General features: G+C 47.1%; 1 protein-coding gene across 2 annotated transcripts; it reads left to right on the plus strand.

Annotated features, from left to right (window-relative positions):
• Window positions 1-12,471: 12,471 nt before the first annotated feature.
• Window positions 12,472-19,337, plus strand: TMEM216 (transmembrane protein 216). Of its 2 annotated transcripts, none has more exons than NM_001242568.1 (5): window positions 12,472-12,793; window positions 13,359-13,460; window positions 14,012-14,104; window positions 18,246-18,447; window positions 18,735-19,337. In NM_001242568.1, exons 1-5 carry the CDS (start codon window positions 12,760-12,762, stop codon window positions 18,748-18,750), a joined length of 447 nt encoding a protein of 148 aa, NP_001229497.1. In that variant the 5' UTR covers window positions 12,472-12,759; the 3' UTR covers window positions 18,751-19,337. The 2 variants fall into 2 exon arrangements, with proteins under 2 accessions (NP_001229497.1, XP_063638670.1); XM_063782600.1 differs by having other exon boundaries at window positions 12,715-12,807; window positions 18,735-19,319.
• The last annotated feature ends 1,320 nt before the right edge of the window (window positions 19,338-20,657 follow it).

Below are 20,657 nucleotides of genomic sequence, written 5' to 3' on the forward strand. Positions count from 1 at the left end.
AGACCAAGCGAGACTCCATCTCAAGAAAAAAAAAAAAAAATTGTAGTGCAGCCTCAAACCATAAAGTCCCTGATGGGGTTAAAGTGATCAGCACTCCTTCTATGTGCCTAGCAAGGAAAAGTTGGAAGAAAAAACATCTGTAAGTTTTTATACACAATTTCTGGGTCTAATAAAAATTACTAGTTTGCTAAAAGGTAGGGCCATATCAATAAAACAAGAGAAAAACTAGGAAATAGAAACAGGTGATCTAACTGTTAAAAAAGGAAGACAAGGAGTCAACAATAGAGGAAAACAAAAATTAGCCAGGCATGGTGGCACAAGCCTGTAATCCCAGCTACTTGGGAGGCTGAGGCAGGAGAATCTGTTGAACCCAGGAGGTGGAGGTTGCAGTGAGCCGAGATCGTGCTAGTGCACTCTAGTCTGGGCAACAAGAGTGAAGAGCGAAACTCCGTCTCAAAAAAAAAAAAAAAAAAAAAAAAAGGAAAATATGGAAGAAATAGACAAACTATCATTAACTTAAAATAATCAAGAGGGTCAGAATGTGTTTTAAAGACAGTGTATTCAAGAGCAAAGTTCTGGCCAGATGCAGTGGCTAATGCCTGTAATCCCAGGACTTTGGGAGACTGAGAAGGGTGGATCACTTGAATCTGGGAGTTCAAGACCAGCCTGGGCAACATAGGAAAACTCCCATCTCTACATACAATTTTTTTTTCTTTCTTTTTTTTTTTTTTGAGACGGAGTCTTGCTCTGTCACCCAGGCTGGAGTGCAGTGGTGCGATCTTGGCTCACTGCAAGCTCCGCCCCCCAGGGTTCATGCCATTCTCCTGCCTCAGCCTCCTGAGTAGCTGGGACTACAGGCGCACACCACCACGCCCGGCTAATTTTTGTATTTTTAGTAGAGACGGGGTTTCACTGTGTTAGGATGGTCTCGATCTCCTGAGGTCATGATCCGCCCGCCTCAGCCTCCCAAAGTGCTGGGATTACAGGCTTGAGCCACTGCACCCGGCCTCTACATAAAAATTTTAAAAATTAGCTGGGTGTGGTGGTGTGTGCATTTGTAGTCCCAACTACTCGGGAGGCTGAGGTGGGAGGATTGCTTGTGTCCAGGAGGTTGAGGCTGCAGCGAGCTGTGATTGCACCACTGTACCCCAGCTTAGGCGGCAGAGCAAAACCTTGTCTTGACAGAAAAAAAAAAAAATTAAACCAAGCTAATTAAGAAAGGAGGTGGTTATAAAATTGTTCGTCAGGAATTATCATTGATTTGCAGAAGGAACATTGGTTCGTGATTGGCTATACCTTGTTGAACTATAGGGTTTATGGTATTTTATGGCTGCGTGGTGTCAGTTAGTCTAGAGTCCACATAGCAAGTGGCTTCAAGAGGTAATTATTTTTCTCAAGAGGGAATGAGACGTGACCGTGGCTATGTTTTTAAACGTCTTTCTGAGCCTGACAATTTATTTATTTATTTATTTTAAACGGAGTTTCGCTCTGACCCCCAGGCTGGAGTGCAGTGGCGCGATCTCGGCTCACTGCAAGCTCCGCCTCCCGGGTTCACGCCATTCTCCTGCTTCAGCCTCCCGAGTAGCTGGGACTACAGGCGCCCGCCACCACGCCTGGCTAATTTTTTTTGTATTTTTTAGTGGAGACGGGGTTTCACCTTGTTAGCCAGGATGGTCTCGATCCCCTGACCTCGTGATCCGCCCGTCTCGGCCTCCCAAAGTGCTGGGATTACAGGCGTGAGCCACCACGCCCAGCCGAGCCTGACAATTTAAAGAGACCCATATTCCTCAGATAAAAGATTTTTTTCCTTCTCAATTTTTTTTTTTTTTAGACGGAGTCTCATTCTGTCACGCAGGCTGGAGTGCAGTGGCCCGATCTCGGCTCACTGCAACCTCCACCTCCCGGGTTCATGCAATTCTCCTGCCTCAGCCTCCCGAATAGCTGGGGTTACAGGCGCCCGCCACCATGCCCGGCTAATTTCTTTGTATTTTTAGTAGAGACAGGGTTTCACCATGTTGGCCAGGCTGGTCTCGAACTCCTGAGCTCGTGATCCGCCTGCCTCAGCCTCCCAAAGTGCCAGGATTACAGGCATGAGCCACTGCGCCCGGCCTCTTTCTCAATATTGAAACAGGGTCCTGCGTGTGTGCAACTGAAACCACTAGAGAGGAAGATGGGAATCTTAGAAGGGAAAGAGCCAGAGAAGGAAATCCCCACATTCTGTCTGCCCACACCTCCGCCCAAGCTCTGAACCCCACATAGGGAACTCAGACTCCACGCAGCTCAGTTAAAGACAGAAGATCTAAAGTGGCCAGGTGTGGTGTCTTGCGCCTATAATCCCAGCTACTCAGGAGGCTGAAGCCAGGAGTTCAAGACCAGTGTAGGCAACATAGTGAGGAACCACCCCCCAATCTCTAAAAATAAAATAAAATAAAATAAAAAAGATCTAAACTGAAAATTGGAGCTGCCAACTCAATAAGGGTGACTGTAGTATATATGTAACTGAGCTAACCGCCTGATAAAATTAAAAAACATCACTCTTTGGGGAAAAGTAACTGAAACCAGAGTCTCCAACATTTACAAGTGCCACCAAAGAGATGGTCCAGATATCGGAATTAACAAACAAGGATATGAAAGCATCAATGAAAATATTATCTCAAAGCTGGGCACAGTGGCTCACGCCTATAATCCCAGCACTTTGGGAGGCCCAGGCGGGTGGATCAGCTGAGATCAGGAGTTCAAGATCAGCCTGAACAATATGGTGAAACCCCGTCTCTACTAAAAATACAAAACTTAGCCGAGCGTGGTGGCATGTGCTTATAGTCCCAGCTACTCGGGAGCCTGAGGCGGGAGAATCGCTTGAACCCGGGAGGGAGAGGTTGTAGTAAGCTGAGATGGTACCACTGCACTCCAGCCTGGGCAATAGAGCGAGACTCCGTCTCAAAAAAAAAAAAAAAAAAAGAAAGAAAGAAAGAAAAGAAAATATTATCTCAGTAAATTAAAAGACAGGCAACCTCGGGCTGGGTGCAGTGGCTCATGCCTGTAATCCCAGCACTTTGGGAGGCCGAGGTGGGTGAATCACCTGAGGTCAGGAGTTCAGGATTACCTTGGCCAATATAGTGAAACCCCATCTCTACTAAAAATAAAACAAAATTTAAAAATTTTTAAAAAATGAAGCTGAAATAAAAACATTTTCAAATAAAAGAAAACTAAGAGAATTAGTGCTGCACTATAAGAAACATTAAGGCGGGGCACAGTGGCTCACACCTGTAATCCCAGCACTTTGGTAGGCCAAGGCAGGTGAATCACTTGAGGTCAGGAGTTCGAGACCAGCCTGACTAACATGGCAAAACCCTGTCTCTACTAAAAACACACAAAAAAATTAGCCAGGCATGGTGGCCCATGCCTGTAATCCCAGCTACTCGGGAGGCTGCAGAGGGAGAATCACTTGAACCCAGGAAGCAGAAGTTGCAGTGAGTCGAGATCACGCCACTGCACTCCAGCCTGAACTCTGTCTCAAAACAAACAAACAAACAAACAAAAGATAGGCCAGGCACGGTGGCTCACGCCTGTAATTCCAGCATTTTGGGAGGCCGAAGCGGAACACCTGAGGTCAGGAGTTGGAGACCAGCCTGGCCAACATGGAGAAACCCTGTCTCTACTAAAAATACAAAAATTAGCTGGGTGTGGTGGCACATGCCTGTAATCCCAGCTACTCGGGAGGCTGAGGCAGGAAAATCGCTTGATCCCGGGAGGTGGAGGTTGCAGTGAGCTGAAACCTTGACACTGCACTCCAACCTGGGCGACAGAGTGAGACTCCATCTCAAAAAAAAAAAAAAAAAAAAAGATAGTATTTAGGTAAACATAAAGATTATTTTTAATTTTTTTCTATTTTTTCTTTCTAGTAAGATGAAGGTCTCACTATGTTGACCAGGCTGGTCTCAAACTCCTGGCCTCAAGCAACTCAAGCAATCATCCCACTTCAGCCTCCCAAAGTGCTGGGATTACAGGCATGTGCCACCACTCCTGTTTAATTTTTGTATTTCTAGTAGAGACGGGGTTTCACCATGTCGGCCAGAATGATGTCGAACTCCTGACCTCAACTGATCCGCCTGCCTCGGCCTCCCAAAATGCTGGGATTACAGGAGTGAGTCACTATGCCCAGCCGGTCCCAGCACTTAGGGAGGCTGAAGCAGGAGGATCACTTGAGACCAGGAGTTTGAGACCAGGCTGGACAATATAGCAAGACCTTGTCTCTATTAAAAAGAAAAAATTAGCTAGGCATGGTGACATGTGCCTGTAGTCCTAGCTACTTGGGAGGCTGAGGCAGGAGGATTGCTTGAGTCCAGGAGGTTGAGGCTGCAGTGAGCTATGACTGCAGCACTGCACTCCAGCCCTGGGCAACAGAGCAAGACCCTGTCTCAAAAAAATTAAAAAAAAAATAGAAAAAGTAAAAAAGTATTAAACTATAATAAGAGAGGAATTATAAGGAAGTAAAGAGGGAAGTACCCAAGGAAGGGCAAACTCAGTAGGGTCCCCACCCCCAAGGCAGGGGTTCAGACTTCACTGCATGCCACTCACTGGGCGGTGGTGAAGTTCACTGATTAGCCCAGGCCAGAGCTGTTTCACAGTTGCCAGGCAAGAAACAACCCTCCAGGCCAAAAGCAAGATAAGGCTGGTAGGCAGGTGCTTAGAGCACATGGGGACACCACCTGCCCAGAGCACATAGCACCCGCATTGGGAGGCCCCTAGGAAACAACCTTCCAGGTCGCAGGTGAGCCCCGGCTGTCAGACAGATGCATCAAAAGAGCTGGAATGCCCCATGTGCTTGGAGTGCATGGTGTCCACACAGGATATGGAGGATGGGAATCAACCCTCTGGGATGCAGAAGAACTCAGATTGGTGAGCAGACGCACAGAGGAAGTTGGGGCACAGCCTTGACCGCACGTTGTCCATGCCTGGAGGGCTTTGGGGAAAACCATCTATGGCATAGGTAAGCCAAGACTAGGGGGCAGGTGCACAGAGTTAGGGAGCTGCCCCAGGTGGAAGGCCTGGAGTAAGCGGCAACCATGACAAGGAGTCCACAGCAAGTTGGTCACGGGGCCTAGACCAGATCGGCAAAGTTGCCAAGGGAGTGCCGGCTTTGGGTGTGCAGCTGGAGTGGAACACCAGCAGATCTCCCAAGGCGTGCCCTGCGATGGACGATGGAGCAAGGCCCCTAGCTGGAGTGCACTGGAACCAGAAGACAAGCCCTTTCCTTCCTGCAATGTCCTTCTAGCGTCCTCTGCTGACAAAGCCTAACATTGTACTCATTGTAGGGAGAAATGCTTCAGTCCAGTTATTGCTTAACAGACACCGAAGGGTAAATAATGAAGCTGAGAGGCAAAAAATAGGTAACTGGCAGAAACCATTCTTCCGGCTACTCCACTACCATATGCACTCTTTACACAAATTTTGAACTCCCTTAGTAGCTACATTCCTACTAACAAGATATCTCCTCTCTAAAAGTGAAGTTCTCAGCCTTCCCCCAAATGATAAGACACACAGTCCAAACAGTCACTGTATCCATAGCTGGCTAGATTACTCCACAGATTTGTCGTGATCCCTATTACCTAAAAACTATTACCTGTGTCTATTACCTAAAAACTAGATTGTAAAGTTGACCTCCAACAATTTGCACATAAAATAACAAAGGGAGGCAAAAAAAAAAAACATGATCAGTACATACAAATAAACACATGCATGTAAGAAGCAAAGAAGAATATGCATCGCTGCTACAGTCCTCGTTTTTGTAACTGATCATTTTTGTAACTAATCACGGTCATAGTTGACATCCATGGTTTCCTTAGAAAAATCCGAAGGCTGCACACTGGAACCCGGGAGAGCCTCTTTGTTTCTGCAATAGCCCTCTAGTGCCCTCTGCTGACAAAGCTTAACACTGTACTCACTGTACGGGATAAATGCTTAGCGTCGATCCGGTTATCATGGAACAGAACAGGTACTGAGAGTGAATCTGGAGCTGAGGCAGTGTTGATAACTGCCATACTAGGAAACCACTAAATATTCAGAAATTAAATAAGGCCGGGCACGGTGGCTCACGCCTATACCATGTCACTCGAGCTCAGGAATTCCAGACCAGCTTGGGCAACATGGCAAAACCCCATCTCTACTAAAAATACAAAAATTAGCCAGGCGTGGTGGCACGCACCTGTAGCCCCAGTTACTCGGGAGGCTGATGCATGAGAATAGCTTGAGCCTGCAAGGCACAGGTGGCAGTGAGCTGAGATCGCACCATTGCACCGCAGCGTGGGCAACAGAGACTCTGTCTTAAAATAAATAAAATAAAATAAAATAAAATAAAATACACTTATAAATAGCCCATGGGTCAAAGAAGAAATCATAAGGGAAATTAGAAAACACTTTGAACCCAGCTGGGCGCAGTGGCTCATGCCTGTAGTCCCAGCACTTTGGGAGGCTGAGGCGGGTAGATCACTTGAGGTCAGGAGTTCAAGATCAGCCTGGGCAACATGGTGAAACCTCATCTCCACTAAAAATACAAAAATTATCTGGGTGTGGTGGCACACACCTGCAATCTCAGCTACTTGGGAGGCTAAGACAGGAGAATTCCTTTGAACCCAGGAGGTGGAGGCTGCAGTGAGCTGAGATCGCACCACTGCACTCCAGCCTGGGCAACAGAGTCAGACTGTGTCTCAAAAAACAAAAACAAAAACAAAACAAAACAAAACAAAAAACCTAAAGAAAGTAAGAAGAAGGAAATTATAAAGAGCAGAAATTTGTAAAATAGAAAACAAATTTTATACGACGAAGAAAAAGAAAGTCGAAAGCTGTTTTTAAAAAAATTAATAAGGCTGGGCACGGTGGCTCACACCTGCAATCCTAGCACTTTGGGAGGCCGAGGCGAGTGGATCATGAGGTCAGGAGTTCGAGACCAGCCTGGCCAACATGGTGAAACCCCATCTCTACTAAAAATACAAAAATTAGCCGGGCGCAGTGGTGGGCGCCTGTAATCCTAGCTACTCGGGAGGCTGAAGCAGGAGAACTGCTTGAACCCAGGAGGCGGAGGCTGCAGTGAGCCGAGATCACACCACACTGCACTCTAGCCTGGGTGACAGAGCAAGACTCTGTCTCAAAAAAATAAAATAATAATAATAATAATAATAATAATAATAAACCAGGCATGGTGGCTCATGCTTGTAATCCTAGCACTTTGGGAGGTCGAGGCAGGTGGACTGCCTGAGCTCACCAGTTCGAGACCAGCCTGGGCAACATGACAAAACCCTGTCTCTACTAAAAATACAAAAAAAAAGCCGGGAGCAGTGGCTCACACCTGTAATCCCAGCACTTTGGGAGGCTGAGGCGGGCGGATCATGAGGTCAGGAGATCGAGACCATCCTGGCTAACACGGTGAAACCCCGTCTCTACTAAAAATGCAAAAAAAAATTAGCTGGGCGTGGTGGCGGGTGCCTGTAGTCGGCTACTCGGGAGGCTGAGGCAGGAGAAGGGCGTGAACCTGGGAGGCGGAGCTTGCAGCGAGCCGAGATCGCACCACTTCACTCCAGCCTGGGCGACAGAGCAAGACTCCGTCTCAAAAAAAAAAAAAAACAAGACAAAAATTAGCCAGGTGTGGTGGTGCATGCCTGTAGTCCCAGCTACTTAGGAGGCTGAGGCACGAGAATTGCTTGAGCCTGGGAGGCAGAGGTTGCAGTGAGCCAAGATCGTGCCACTGCACTGCAGCCTGGGCGATAGAGTGAGACCCTGTCTCATAAAAAAAAATAAAAAACAAATAAAACGTTAATAAAATTGATAAACACCTATCAAAACTATTGAAGAAAAAAATATGAAAGAAAAGGGACATCACTGCAGTTCTTACATCCATTAAGTAATATTTAAGGATTGCCTGGTGACTTTTTTAATTTTTAAAAATTAATTAGTTATTATTATTCTTTAGACAGAGTCTCGCTCTGTTGCCAGGCTGGAGTGCAGTGGCATGATCTTGGCTCACTGCAACCTCCACCTCCTGGGTTCTAGCGATTCTCCTGCCTCAGCCTCCCAAATAGCCGGGACTACAGGCATGCGCCACCACACCTGGCTAATTTTTTTGTATTTTTAGCACAAATGGGGTTTCACCATGTTGGCCAAGCTGTCTTGAACTCCTGACCTCAAGTGATCCGCCTGCCTTGGCCTCCCAAAGTGCTGGGATTACAGGTATGAGCCACTGCGCCCAGCCTGACTGCTGACTTATAATACAGAAAAAAAAAGAATTGAGGAATGTTATGAAAACCTTCACACCAATACATCTGGAAATGTATACAAAATGATTTACCCAAACCTTATTCAAGGTTTATGCAAACACAAATTCACCCAAACCTTACTCGAGAAGTAGAATATCTGAATGTTCTTATATATAGTACAGGGATTTCATTATTTTAAACTCCCCCCCACCAAAAAAAAAATTTAGGTTTAGATGGCTTCATCAGTGTATTCTTTCAAATACTTGAAGAAGAAATATTACCTAGCTTACACTATCTCTTCCGGAGAATAGAAAAAGAAGAAATACCTTTCGCTTTATTGGATGAAGCCACCTTAACCTTAATACCCACCCTTGACAAGGTCCTTGACAAAGTTAAATTACAAACCAATCTCTCTCATGAACATATGTAAAACCTGAACAAAATTAGCAAATGAAATCCAGCGACATATAAAAAGGATAACATATCTGTGTCAGGGGTCTCCAAGATCACACCCAGGTTGGATGATTTGCTATAAGGACTTATGGGACCCAGCATACAGGTGTATTCATGCCTCTGATCTATTACAGTGAAATACAAAGCAAGGTCAACAAAGGGAAAAGATACATGAGGCACAGTCAAGGAGAAACTAGCAGCATGCTTCCAAGAGGTCTATCTCAGGGGGAATCACACAAGACGTTCATCATTCCTCCAGCAACAAATTCTGATAACATATGCGCAATGTTGTCTACTAGGAAAGCTCACTTGAGACTCAGGGTCCAAGTTTTATTTTTTTTATTTTTATTTTTTTAGACAGTTATGGTTCACTGCAGCCTCTTCCCTCTACCTCTTGGGCTCAAGCAATCTTCCTGCCTCAGCCTCCGAAGTAACTGGGACTACAGGTGTGCACCACCATGCCTGGCTAAATTTTTTTGTTTGGGTAGAGACAGGGTCTCACTGTGTTGTCCAGGCTGGTCTTGAACTCCTGAGCTCTATTGATCCTCCTGCCTCAGCTTCCCAAAGTACTGGGATTACAGGCATGAGCCACTGGACCCGGCCCCCAAGGTTTTTACTGGGAGCTGATCATGAAGGCACCCTCTGCCTAACATGTTTCAAAACTCCAGACTCTGAGAAGGAGAACAGGTATTTAGCATAAGCCACATTGATTGTACAGTTTAGGCACTGTGAGCCACTTTAAACTGGTGGGAACACTCCCAAAAGCCAAGTTCCCTTACGCCAGGCAAGGGTCAACCTTGCAGTTGGGCCTCTCCAAAGACAGCAGCCTCAGGTCTGCTATGTTAAGTTTTTTCTGTACAGTCTCATAAGCAAATGGGTTTTTAATTTTTTCCAGGAAGACATGGTTGTTCATACCTCTGAAAATCAATGTAATTCATATTAGCAGAATAAAGGAGAAAAATCATATAGTCCTCTCAACAGATTAAGAGAAAACACTTAATAAAATATATCATAAGCCTTTTAGCAAACTAGGATAATAAGGGACTTTCTTAATCTGATAAAGAGTATCTACAAAAAAAATCTATAGCCACCATATTAATGGTGAGATATTGAACGCTTCCCCTGAGGTTAGGAACAAGACAAGACTATCCATCATCACCACTTATAGTCAACATTACACTGCCAGTCCTGGCCAGTGCAATAAGGCAAGAAAAAGAAATTGAAGGTATAGAGATTGAGAAGGAAGAAGTAAAAATGTCTTTATTTACTGATGATGTGATCATGTACATAACAAGCCTCCTAGAAATAATCAATTTAGCAAGGGCACTGGCTGTTGGGACAGTCTTGCATGGGTCCTAAGCATCCCTGCATGTTCTTACTATGTCAAACCAGTAAGTCTGTCTCCTGATACTGAGCACACAAGCAATTAAGTAGACCAAAGTGACTATAGTGTGATGATAGTATAATTTCTCCCTCCCCAGTGGAAGGGGCCTGGCTTTATTTGCTGCTTGCTAAAAAGGGTACTGAGCCTTTGGCTCTGGGCTCCCCCAAGCTGTGGCATTACTCCTTGAGTGCAGCACCATCTGGGGTCATTGTGTCACTCATAGGACTTGGGAGCAGGGGGCCCCCAGGTTGCCATGCTGATGTTCCTGCTGTTTGCCATCAGTAATTTGGCCTCACTGTCAGCTTTTGGCATCTATGAAGTTGTGGCATACTCTGACATAGATTAGCCAACTTTTTCTTAAAGGGTCAGATGGTATTTAAGGCTGTGGGCCATGTGGTCTCTGTTGCAACTACTTAACATTGCCATAATAGCATGAAAGCTGCAATATATAATAACATGTAAGTAAGTGACCATGATGACGTTCTCCAAAGAACTTTTATTTACAAAAACAAGCAGCTGGCCCACTTTCTTTCTTTTTCTTTTGAGACATAGTTTCATTCTTGTTGCCCAGGCTGGAGTGCAATGGCTTGGTCTCAGCTCACTGCAACCTCCGCCTCCCAGGTTCAAGCGATTCTTATGCCTCAGCCCCCCAAGTAGCTGGGATTAGAGGCATGTGCCATCATGCCCGGCTAATTTTGTATTTTTAGTAGAGATGGGGTTTCACCATGTTGGTCAGGCTGGTCTTGAATTCCTGACCTCAAGTGATCCACCCGCCTCAGCCTCCCAAAGTGCTGGGATTACAGGTGTGAGCCACCGCGCCCGGTGCAGCTGGCCCACTTTCTTTCCATATCAGGCTCACAAGAGCAGGAACTTGTCTAATGTCTCTTGTCTTGCAGGCAGCGAAGATGGGGAAGCAGGATCTGGATCCCTTTCCACCTTAACCTCTGTGCTCTGCGCTTTCCTACTTACCCTAAAGGGCTTCCTTGCCCTCCAGCTTGCAGTTAAGTTGTGTCAGCGGGAGACATAAGCAGAGATCAGAGACGGGAGAAGGGAAATGGAGGTCCCTGCTATATTTATCCACTAGCCTCCTAGAGTGTGAGGGTTCCTAGTGGGAGGCCTTCTATGCACATATTACTCTCCAGCTTCAGGGAATTGTTTCAGGCCCTTCCCTTTTAAGCCTAGAAGTAACAATTACCGCCCCACCCCATTCCAATTAGCCAGGGGTACAGCACTTTGCTTAAAGCTTAGTCACTCTTGGCCGGGGGCATTAATCACACCTGTAATCCCAGCACTTTGGGAGGCGGAGGGGGGCGGGTAACCTGAGGTCAGGAGTTCCAGACCAGCCTGGCCAACATGGTGAAACCCCGTCTCTACTAAAAATGCAAAAAAATTTAGCCGGGTGTGGTGGGGGGCACCTGTAATCCCAGCTACTTGGGAGGCTGAGACTGGAGAATCGCTTGAACCCAGGAGGCAGAGGTTGCAGTGACCAGAGATAGCGCCATTGCACTCCAGCCTGGGTTACAAGAGCAAAACTCCGTCTCAAAAATAAAATGAAATAAATAAAATAAAGCTTAGTCACCTTCCTCAGGCTACCTGGTTGGAGCGTGCCATCTGTTTCCTGCTTTACCCTGATTGACAACGGGCTAACAGCGAAGTCAAGTCAACCTGGGTCCTCTCAAAACCCTTCTTTTTGCACTCCCCTGCCTGCAGCAACACAGTTTTCTGTTTTTTGTTTTTGACACAGAGTCTCACTGTCGCCCAGGCTGGAGTGCGGTGGCGCGATCTCAGCTCACTGCAACCTCCGCCTCCCGCGTTCGAGCGATTCTCCTACCTCAGCCTCCCAAGTAGCTGTAACTACCGGCGCGCGCCAGTACGCCCGACTAATTTTTGTATTTTTAGTAGAGACGGGGTTTCGCCATGTTGGCCAGGCTGATTTCGAACTCCTGACCTCAGGTGATCCATCACCTCGGCCTCCCAAAGTGCTGGGATTACAGGCGTGAGCCACTAAGCCCGGCCAGCAACACGCTTTTACCGCTGCAAATCCGAATCAGGCAGGCTTTGAAGCCCAGCTCACAGGCCGTCTCTTGGAAACTAACTTAGATCTCCACCTGGGAGCACTTTGTCCTCTCAGCTCCCACTGCACCACTTTATGGATCGCGTGGTGACTCGTTTCATTTTATTTATGTGTGTTCCTGGAAAGGACGCTCTATTTCCCTCGTGTCTCTACCTGGTAGGTAAATCGGCCGCAGAAAAGACCAATGCTAACTCCACCCTGCATTTGCAGAGATCCGTCGCTCACACCTTTTCTTGTCTTCCGTTGAAAAAAGAGAATCGTGGGAGTAGGACCTATTTGCCAATCTCCTGGTAACACTATCACAACTGGCCACTTCCGCCCAACGCCCGGTAGTCTGAGAGCCTCCAAGGTCCTCCCCCGCACCCCTGAGGTCCTGCAGACGACGGCGTCGTGGGTGGTCACCGTTATCCCTTAGGTCTGGAGAGGGGACATCCGAGCGAGGGCCATTTGCGGCCAGGCCCGAGCTCGTCCAGCTCCGAGCTCGTCCAGCTCCGGGTGACCACAGAGTGCCGCGGGCGGGCAGAGGGGCCGGAAACCCAGGCCGCTTCGTCCCTGTTTCCGGCAGCGCCGCGCTGCTCCGGGAGCCGCTGTGGCAGCGTATGCTGCCACGGGGACTGAAGATGGCGCCGCGAGGTGAGATTCCGGAGGTGTGTGAGTCGCTGGTCCCTTTCCCTTCGGTCGCTCCCTCCCACCTCTGTCCCAGAGCTTGACCTAAACCCTCCATTCTCTAGCGTTAGGGACGTCGCGCCTCCCTGGTCCAAAGCCGGCTTCCGCGGTCCCGCCCACCCTGGGTGCCTGAAGGTCTCAAGGTGCGCGGCTCAAATAAACGCAGATCCTTGGCTGGGCCACTTCTAGGCTGGCTCAGGTGCGAATCTGTTGGTCTCCGCGCCCCAACTTCCCCTCCCAAATAGTGACAGAGTGAGATCTTTGAGATGTCTGTCAGCTGCGAGTTACCTCTTGACTTTTATTCCTGAAGCCGAAGAGTCGAGTTTCACGGTGATTCCTAGGAAACGAGGGAAGCCCCCTCCACTCCCACCCCCGTACCCTCGCCCCCTCATTATCAGCAACCAGAAGTGCCCCTGAGTGGCCGGTCCCATTAGTTGCAGCGTCTAGTTTCCCCAAAGTTAGACACCAACCCATACGAGCAGAGAGGGAGCTGCCTTCCGGCCCATCCCACTTCTCTGTGCTCCTTTTTCAGGTAAACGGTTGTCCTCCACCCCGCTGGAAATCCTGTTCTTTCTGAACGGGTGGTATAATGCTACCTATTTCCTGCTGGAACTTTTCATATTTCTGTATAAAGGTAAGGAAGGCTTGGGGCTTGACGACAGCATCCCTTCCCCACTTCAGCTCAGAGCCAATTCCTACCAAGAACCTTCTTATTTTCCGTTCTTTTCTGCCCCCTGCAGTTCTTTGTCGCTGCAAGGCAGGCCTCCTCATCAGATGGCTTCTTTGAGTATGATTCCATAGGCAGCCCCTCAGCAAGAATTTCTTGAGTTTGAGAAATGTGGGCTTCTCCATTCTGACTCTGCCCACATCACTGCTCTTTGCTGAGCTCCACTGTAAGCCCACTGGTGACCCTTAGAAACTATTCAGTGGCCTGTGTACCCATGTACATCCAATCATTTTGGAGAGTGGAGTCCCCAGAGACTTTTGGAGTTAGGAGTAAAACACCATAATAATGAGCCTGAGTCGCATTGTGAGTTTATGTATCCTGCTGCTGTAATAATGCCCACATCTCACTAACTAGTTCATGGAAAGCTGAGACTGATGTCCTCTTTTTTCCCAAGTGTGTGGCAGTTCTTGTGGGTGCTGTTACATGCTGTTCGCAAACTCTGGCTTTTGTATTGGCAGGTGTCCTGCTACCATATCCAACAGCTAACCTAGTACTGGATGTGGTGATGCTCCTCCTTTATCTTGGAATTGAAGTAATTCGCCTGTTTTTTGGTGAGTGTTGTCCAGAGAATATTTCCACTCCTTATGAGACAAGCTGGTATCTGTAACTTGATTAACAAGAAAAGTACATAACCTAGGTTGACTATCAGAGACTGGATCTGTATATCCTATTACTCCGTCTCTGAAGTTTCAAGTTGCTGCTTCATACATTGGGTCAAGATTTACCTGTTTGTTGCTCTGTAAGGCTAGAGATGGGCAATAGAATGGGATATTAGATGATTCCTTCCCAGCTGCCTAACTGCAAGAAGAGTGCTTGGTTCTTCTCACTAGTATTCTTAGGGGAATAGGTTCAGTTGTAACTCCATGTCAGGGCAGGCAGTGTATCCTGTACAGATCAGTACTAAGATCCCTAACAATTCTCTGAATAAGGATCTCTGTAGGAGTTTTTTGTTTTTTGTTTTTTGGTTTTTTTTTTTTTTTGAGATGGAGTCTCGCTCTGTCCCCAGGCTGGAGTGCAATGGCACGATCTCGGATCACTGCAATCTCTGCCTCCCGGGATCAAGCGATTCTCCTGCCTCAGCCTCCCGAGTAGCTGGGATTACAGGCGTGCACCACTGCTCCCAGCTAATTTTTGTATTTTTAATAGAGACAGGGTTTCACCATGTTGGCCAGGATGGTCTCGATCTCTTGACCTTGTGATCTGCCTGTGTCGGCCTCCCAAGGTGGTGGGATTACAAATGTGGGCCACTGCACCTGGTCGGATTTTTTTTTTTTTTTTTTTTGAGATGGAGTCTCACTCTGTCACCCGGGCTGGAGTGCAGTGGCACCATCTGGGCTCACTGCAAGCTCCACCTCCTGGGTTCACACCATTCTCCTGCCTCAGCCTCCTGAGTAGCTGGGACTACAGGCGCCCGCCACCATGCCTGCTAATTTTTTTTTTTTTATTTTTGGTAGAGACGGAGTTTCACCGTGTTAGCCAGGAAGGTCTCGATCTCCTGACCTCGTGATCCACCTGCCTGGGCCTCCCAAAGTGCTGGGATTACAGGGGTGAGCCACCGCGCCTGGCCGGATTTTTTTTTTTTTTTTTTTGGAGACAGAGTCTCGCTGTGTCACCCAGGCTGGAGTGCAGTGGCACGATCTCGGCTCACTGCAGCCTCCGCCTCCTGAGTTCAAGCAATTCTCCTGCCTCAGCCTCCTGAGTAGCTGGGACTGCAGGCGCCTGCCACCATGCCCGGCAAGTTTTTATATTTTTAGTAGAGATAGAGTTTCACCATGTTGGCTAGGATGGTCTCCATCTCCTGACCTCATGATCCACCCGCCTTGGCCTCCCAAAGTGCTGGGATTATAGGTGTGAGCCATCATACCTGGCCAGATTTTGTTTTTTAAACATTTATTTATTTGAGACAGGGTCTCATTCTGTCACCTAGGCTGTAGTACAGTGGTACGATCATAGCTCACAGCAGCCTTGAAGCCCTGGGCTCAAGCAGTCCTCCAACTTCAGCCTCCTGAATAGCTGGGACCACAGGTGTGCGACATCATACCTGGCTAATTTTGTGTTTTTTGTAGAGACAGTGTCTTGCCTTGTTGCCCAGGCTGGTCTGAAGCTCCTGGCCTCAAGCAATCTTCCTGCCTTGGCCTCCCCAAGGTGCTGGGATTACAGGCGTGAGCCAACATGCCTGGCCTGTAGGACAAGTTTTATAACCCCAGAAATACAGAGCAAAACCCTTATTTGTTAGAATATGTCATCTCTGAAACCAACGTTAAAGCACAAACTTAGGAACAAAATTACTTGCAACATATAAGAAAGGATAAAAGAAGGCTCACATAAATCACTAAGGAAAAGACAAAATAACTTTAAAAATTGGCTGGGCGCAGTGGCTCACGTCTGTAATCCCAGCACTTTGGGAGGCCGAGGTGGGTGGATCATTTGAGGTGAAGAGTTTGAGACCAGCTTGGCCAACATGGTGGCCGTCTCTACTAAAAATACAAAAATTAGCTGGGTGTGGTGGCGCGCGCCTGTAATCCCAGCTACTTGGGAGGCTGAGGCAGTAGAATCGCTTGAACCCAGGAGGCAGAGGTTGCAGTGAGCCAAGATCGCCCACTGCACTCTAGCCTGGGCGACAAAGTGAGACTCAAAAAAAAAAAAAAAAAATTGGTAAGGGACATTAATAGGCAGTTCATGTAAAAATAATTACAGAGATCCAGTAAAACTTGACAAGATGCTCAAACTTGCTAATAAAAATCAAATTGAAACAAAGTAACATTTTTTACCCATCAGACTGGCAAAGAAAGATTTATAACACCCAGTATTAGGGTGTGGCGAACAGGTTGTTATACACTTTTGTGGTAATTTAATTTAGTACAACTCTTGGGTAATAGTTATTACTGTGTAATATTTTACTGTTAGCTCCAACAATTTCACTTCTAAAACTAGATTTTAAAAAAATTCCACAGATATGCGAAGATAGCTATATGAGAATGTTTATTGCCAAAAATTTGGTAACATCAAAACACTGTAAACAAACTAAACATCTGTCCATGCGGGATTGTTAAATCAGTTACGGCACTGATTCAACGGACTTGTATATAACCATTAAAAAAGAACAGTTGCTGGGCATGGTGGCTCACGCCTGTAATCCCAGCACTTTGGGAGGCTGGGGCAGGCAGATCACGAGTTCAGGAGATCGAGACCATCCTGGCCCACATGATGAAACCCCGTCTCTACTAAAAATACAAAAATTAGCTGGGTGTGGTGGCACGTGCCTGTAATCCCAGCTACTCGGGAGGGTGAGGCAGGAGAATCACTTGAGCCCGGGAGGCGGGAGTTGCAGTGAGCCGAGATCGCACCACTGCACTCTAGCCTGGCGAGAGAGCTAGACTCTGTCTCAAAAAATTAAAAAAAATTAAAAAGAACAGTTAAGGCCAGGTGCAGTGGCTCACGCCTGTAATCTTAGCACTGTGGGAGGCCGAGGCGAACGGATTGCCTGAGGTCAGGAGTTCGTGACCAGCCTGGCCAACATGGTGAAATCCTGTCTCTACTAAAAAATACGAAAATCAGCTGGGCATGGTGGCGGGCACCTGTAATCCCAGCTACTTGGGAGGCTGAGGCAGGATAATCGCTTGTACCTGGGAGGTGGAGGTTGAAGTGAGCTGAGATCGCTCCATTGCACTCCAGCCTGGGTGACAAGAAACTCCGTCTCAATAAAAAAAAAAAAAAAATAGCTGGGCATAGTGACGTGTACCTATAGTGGGAAGATCCCTTCAGCCCAGGGGTTCGAGGCTGCAGTGAGCTATGATGATGCAATTGCACTCCAGCCTGGGTGACAGAATTAAACACTATCTAAAAAAAAAAAAAAAAAAAAAATTAAGGTAGCTATGTGTGTGGAAAAATGTTTGTGGGGGAAAAATAAGTTGCAAAACAGGATGTAGGGTATGCTTCTATTTTTATAATAATAAATAGTAATATGTGAATATATACGTATAAAAAATCTGAAACAATATACGTCATTCTCTAATAATCTTCAGGGTGTAGGGACATGGAGGTCTTTCACTTTCTATAGTCTCAAAAATTATTTTCTGTGTTGAAATTTTTTTTTTTTTTTTGAGACGGAGTCTTGCTTTGTTCCCCAGGCTGGAGTGCAGTGGCGTGATCTCTGCTCACTGCAAGCTCCACCTCCTGGGTTCACACCATTCTCCTGCCTCAGCCTCCCGAGTAGCTGGGACTACAGGCGCCCGCCACCACGCCCGGCTACTTTTTTTGTATTTTTAGTAGAGATAGGGTTTCACCGTGTTAGCCAGGATGGTCTCCATCTCCTGACCTTGTGATCCACCTGCCTTGGCCTCCCAAAGCGCTGGGATTACAGGTGTGAGCCACTGCACCCGGCCATTGAAAATTTTTAAATGATTATATATTATTTTTATAATTAAAAATTTTGTTTTTCCCAAATAAAGATCCCATTGTCCCTTGAGTGGGAACCAGACTGGAAGCAGGACCTCTGGATTAAGTGACTTTAATCTTGTAGCTCTCCTAAGCCTCAAACTTTTAGTACAGTGGGACCCCATTTATAAATCTGCACACCCCCACTCAGGATTATTTTTTGTGCCTTGCCATTCCATCACATCTCCCACGCCTTTCCCCTGGGCCAGGAAAAGCAGACCATTTGGAGATGACTCCATGGGCTGTGTCTGACAGGTACAAAGGGAAACCTCTGCCAACGAAAGATGCCACTCAGTATTAGCGTGGCCTTGACCTTCCCATCTGCCATGATGGCCTCCTATTACCTGCTGCTGCAGACCTACGTACTCCGCCTGGAAGCCATCATGAATGGCATCTTGCTCTTCTTCTGTGGCTCAGAGCTTTTACTTGAGGTGCTCACCTTGGCTGCTTTCTCCAGGTACTGCTGCTGAGGGACCATTTCTCATCACTAGAGGGTTGGGTTCCCATCCCAGGGAGGGATTCAGTATTCTTCTGAAGCCTAAGGGGTCTAGAAGACTTTTTTCTAGAGGGAGGAAGGGGTGGCTATGGGATTGCCTTTCCTGTTTAGGGTAGGTAGATCGTTTCCCACTCAGGGAAGATACTCTCCCTATCCTTTGGGGCCAGGAGGCTTGGAATATAGAACAGTCGAGGCCAGCTGCTCTCATTCACTGGTCTTTTTAACATTTTCTTTCTTTCTGCCATCAGTATGGACAGGATTTGAAGTACAGAATTTCAGCCAGCAGCCCATCAGGCTGACACCACACATATTGCTTCTGGTACTTTAGCCACACCAGTGAGAATTGGTGGGGCAAGTTGTCCTGAGAAACGCTGTGTGGCTTTTCTTCAGCACAGACATTTGGGCAAGCAACTCAGCATAAGGCCAGTGGATACCATCTTCTAAACCAGGACCATCAGCCCAAGAGACTCTTCTACACTCCAGTATAGGGAGGGGCAAGGTTATTCCCATCCTGCCCCTTCTCAGAACCAGTCCCCTGCTGACCTCAAGTTCTCCTCCTTGATCACCGTGGCCAGAGCATCTCGTGTGGACCATCTAGGCTCCTTGGGCTTCAAGCAGGACCTGAGCCACATGCTCCCTGTACGAGCTGTGCTATACCTGTCCCACATGAGCACGGAGAGCCTCATGTTGGTGGGTTTCCAGAGTGATGTGAAAGCCTCTCACCCCAATCCTCGGAGACTGAGTTCCAGAACTTTTTTAGTAGCTCATAGTGTTATTTTTCTACTCTCTTCATGAAACTAACTTTATTTTATAATAAATATGTATTTTCTGTTGTGGGGGTTGCAGCCTTTCCTTATGGCACCTGTCCCTAGAATTCATCCACTCCAAGAGAGGGTCAGGACTATCCCAGCAGTTTGTTCTCAGGAGCTTTGCTTAGTGATACAGTGTGGACAAAAGGCAGTGATGACCACTGATTTTCTTCCCCAAGCTGCAGCCTAAATTAAACCCTAAATGCACTGCCATCCTCTGTATCTTCCTCAAGTCTCTCGTCATGCAAAAGACTGCTTATTTGCTTCACTCTGCCCCAAAGTCAGCATCTTGTCTCACTCCTCTTACAGATAATTGTTAGCTCTTTTCCAGTGGGCCATGTGTAACTGGAAGAAGCATATTCTAAACTAACTTTTTTTTTTTTTTTTTTAATTTTGGAGACAGTGTCTCAGTCTGTCATCCAGGCTGCAGTGCAGTGGCATGATCTTGGCTCACTGCAACCTCTGCCTCCCTAGCTCACGTGATCCTCCCACATCAGCCTCTCAAGTAGCTGGGACTACAGGCACACACCACCATGCCTAGCTTTTTTTTTTTTTTTTTGAGACGGAGTCTCGCTCTGTCACCTAGACTGGAGTACAGTGGCATGATCTCGGCTCACTGCAACCTCCGCCTCCTGGGTTCAAGCAATTCTTCTGCCTCAGCCTCCCGAGTAGCTGGGAATACAGGTGTGCACCACCATGCCGGGCTAATTTTTTTTTGTATTTTTAGTAGAGACGGGGTTTCACCATGCTGGCCAGGCTGGTCTCAAACTCCTGACCTCGTGGTCTGCCTGCTGGCCTACCAAAGTGCTGGGATTACAGGCGTGAGCCACCGTGCCCAGCCCACTAATTTTTGTATTTATTGTAGAGATGGGGTCTTTGTTGCTCAGGCTGGTCTGTAACTCCTGGGCTCAAGCGATCCTCCCGCCTCTACCTCCTAATGTGCTAGGATTATAGGTGTGAGCCACTGCAACCAGCTGATTTTTTTTTTTTTTTTTTTTTTGTCATTTATTTTAGTATTTTGAGGCCTGGCACAGTGGCTTACACTTGTGATCCCAACATTTTGGGAGGCTGAAGCAGGAGGATTGCATGAGTCCAGGAATTTGTGACCAGCCTGGGTAATATGGTGAGAACCTTGTCTCTACAAAAAATTTAAAAACAAGCCAGGTGTGGTGATGCACACCTGTAGTCCCAGCTATTCAGGAGGCTGTGGCAGGAGGATAGCTTGAGCCCAGGTCAAGACTGCAGTGAGCTATGTTTGTACCACTGTACTCCAGCCTGTGCAGGAGTGAGACCCTGTCTCAAAAATAAAATTTTGAGTTAACATAAAAGGAACACTTTTTTTTTTTAAGCTGGAGAACTGTC

Source organism: Pan troglodytes, chromosome 9 (genome assembly GCF_028858775.2).
Source record: "Pan troglodytes isolate AG18354 chromosome 9, NHGRI_mPanTro3-v2.0_pri, whole genome shotgun sequence".
NCBI lineage: Eukaryota > Metazoa > Chordata > Mammalia > Primates > Hominidae > Pan > Pan troglodytes.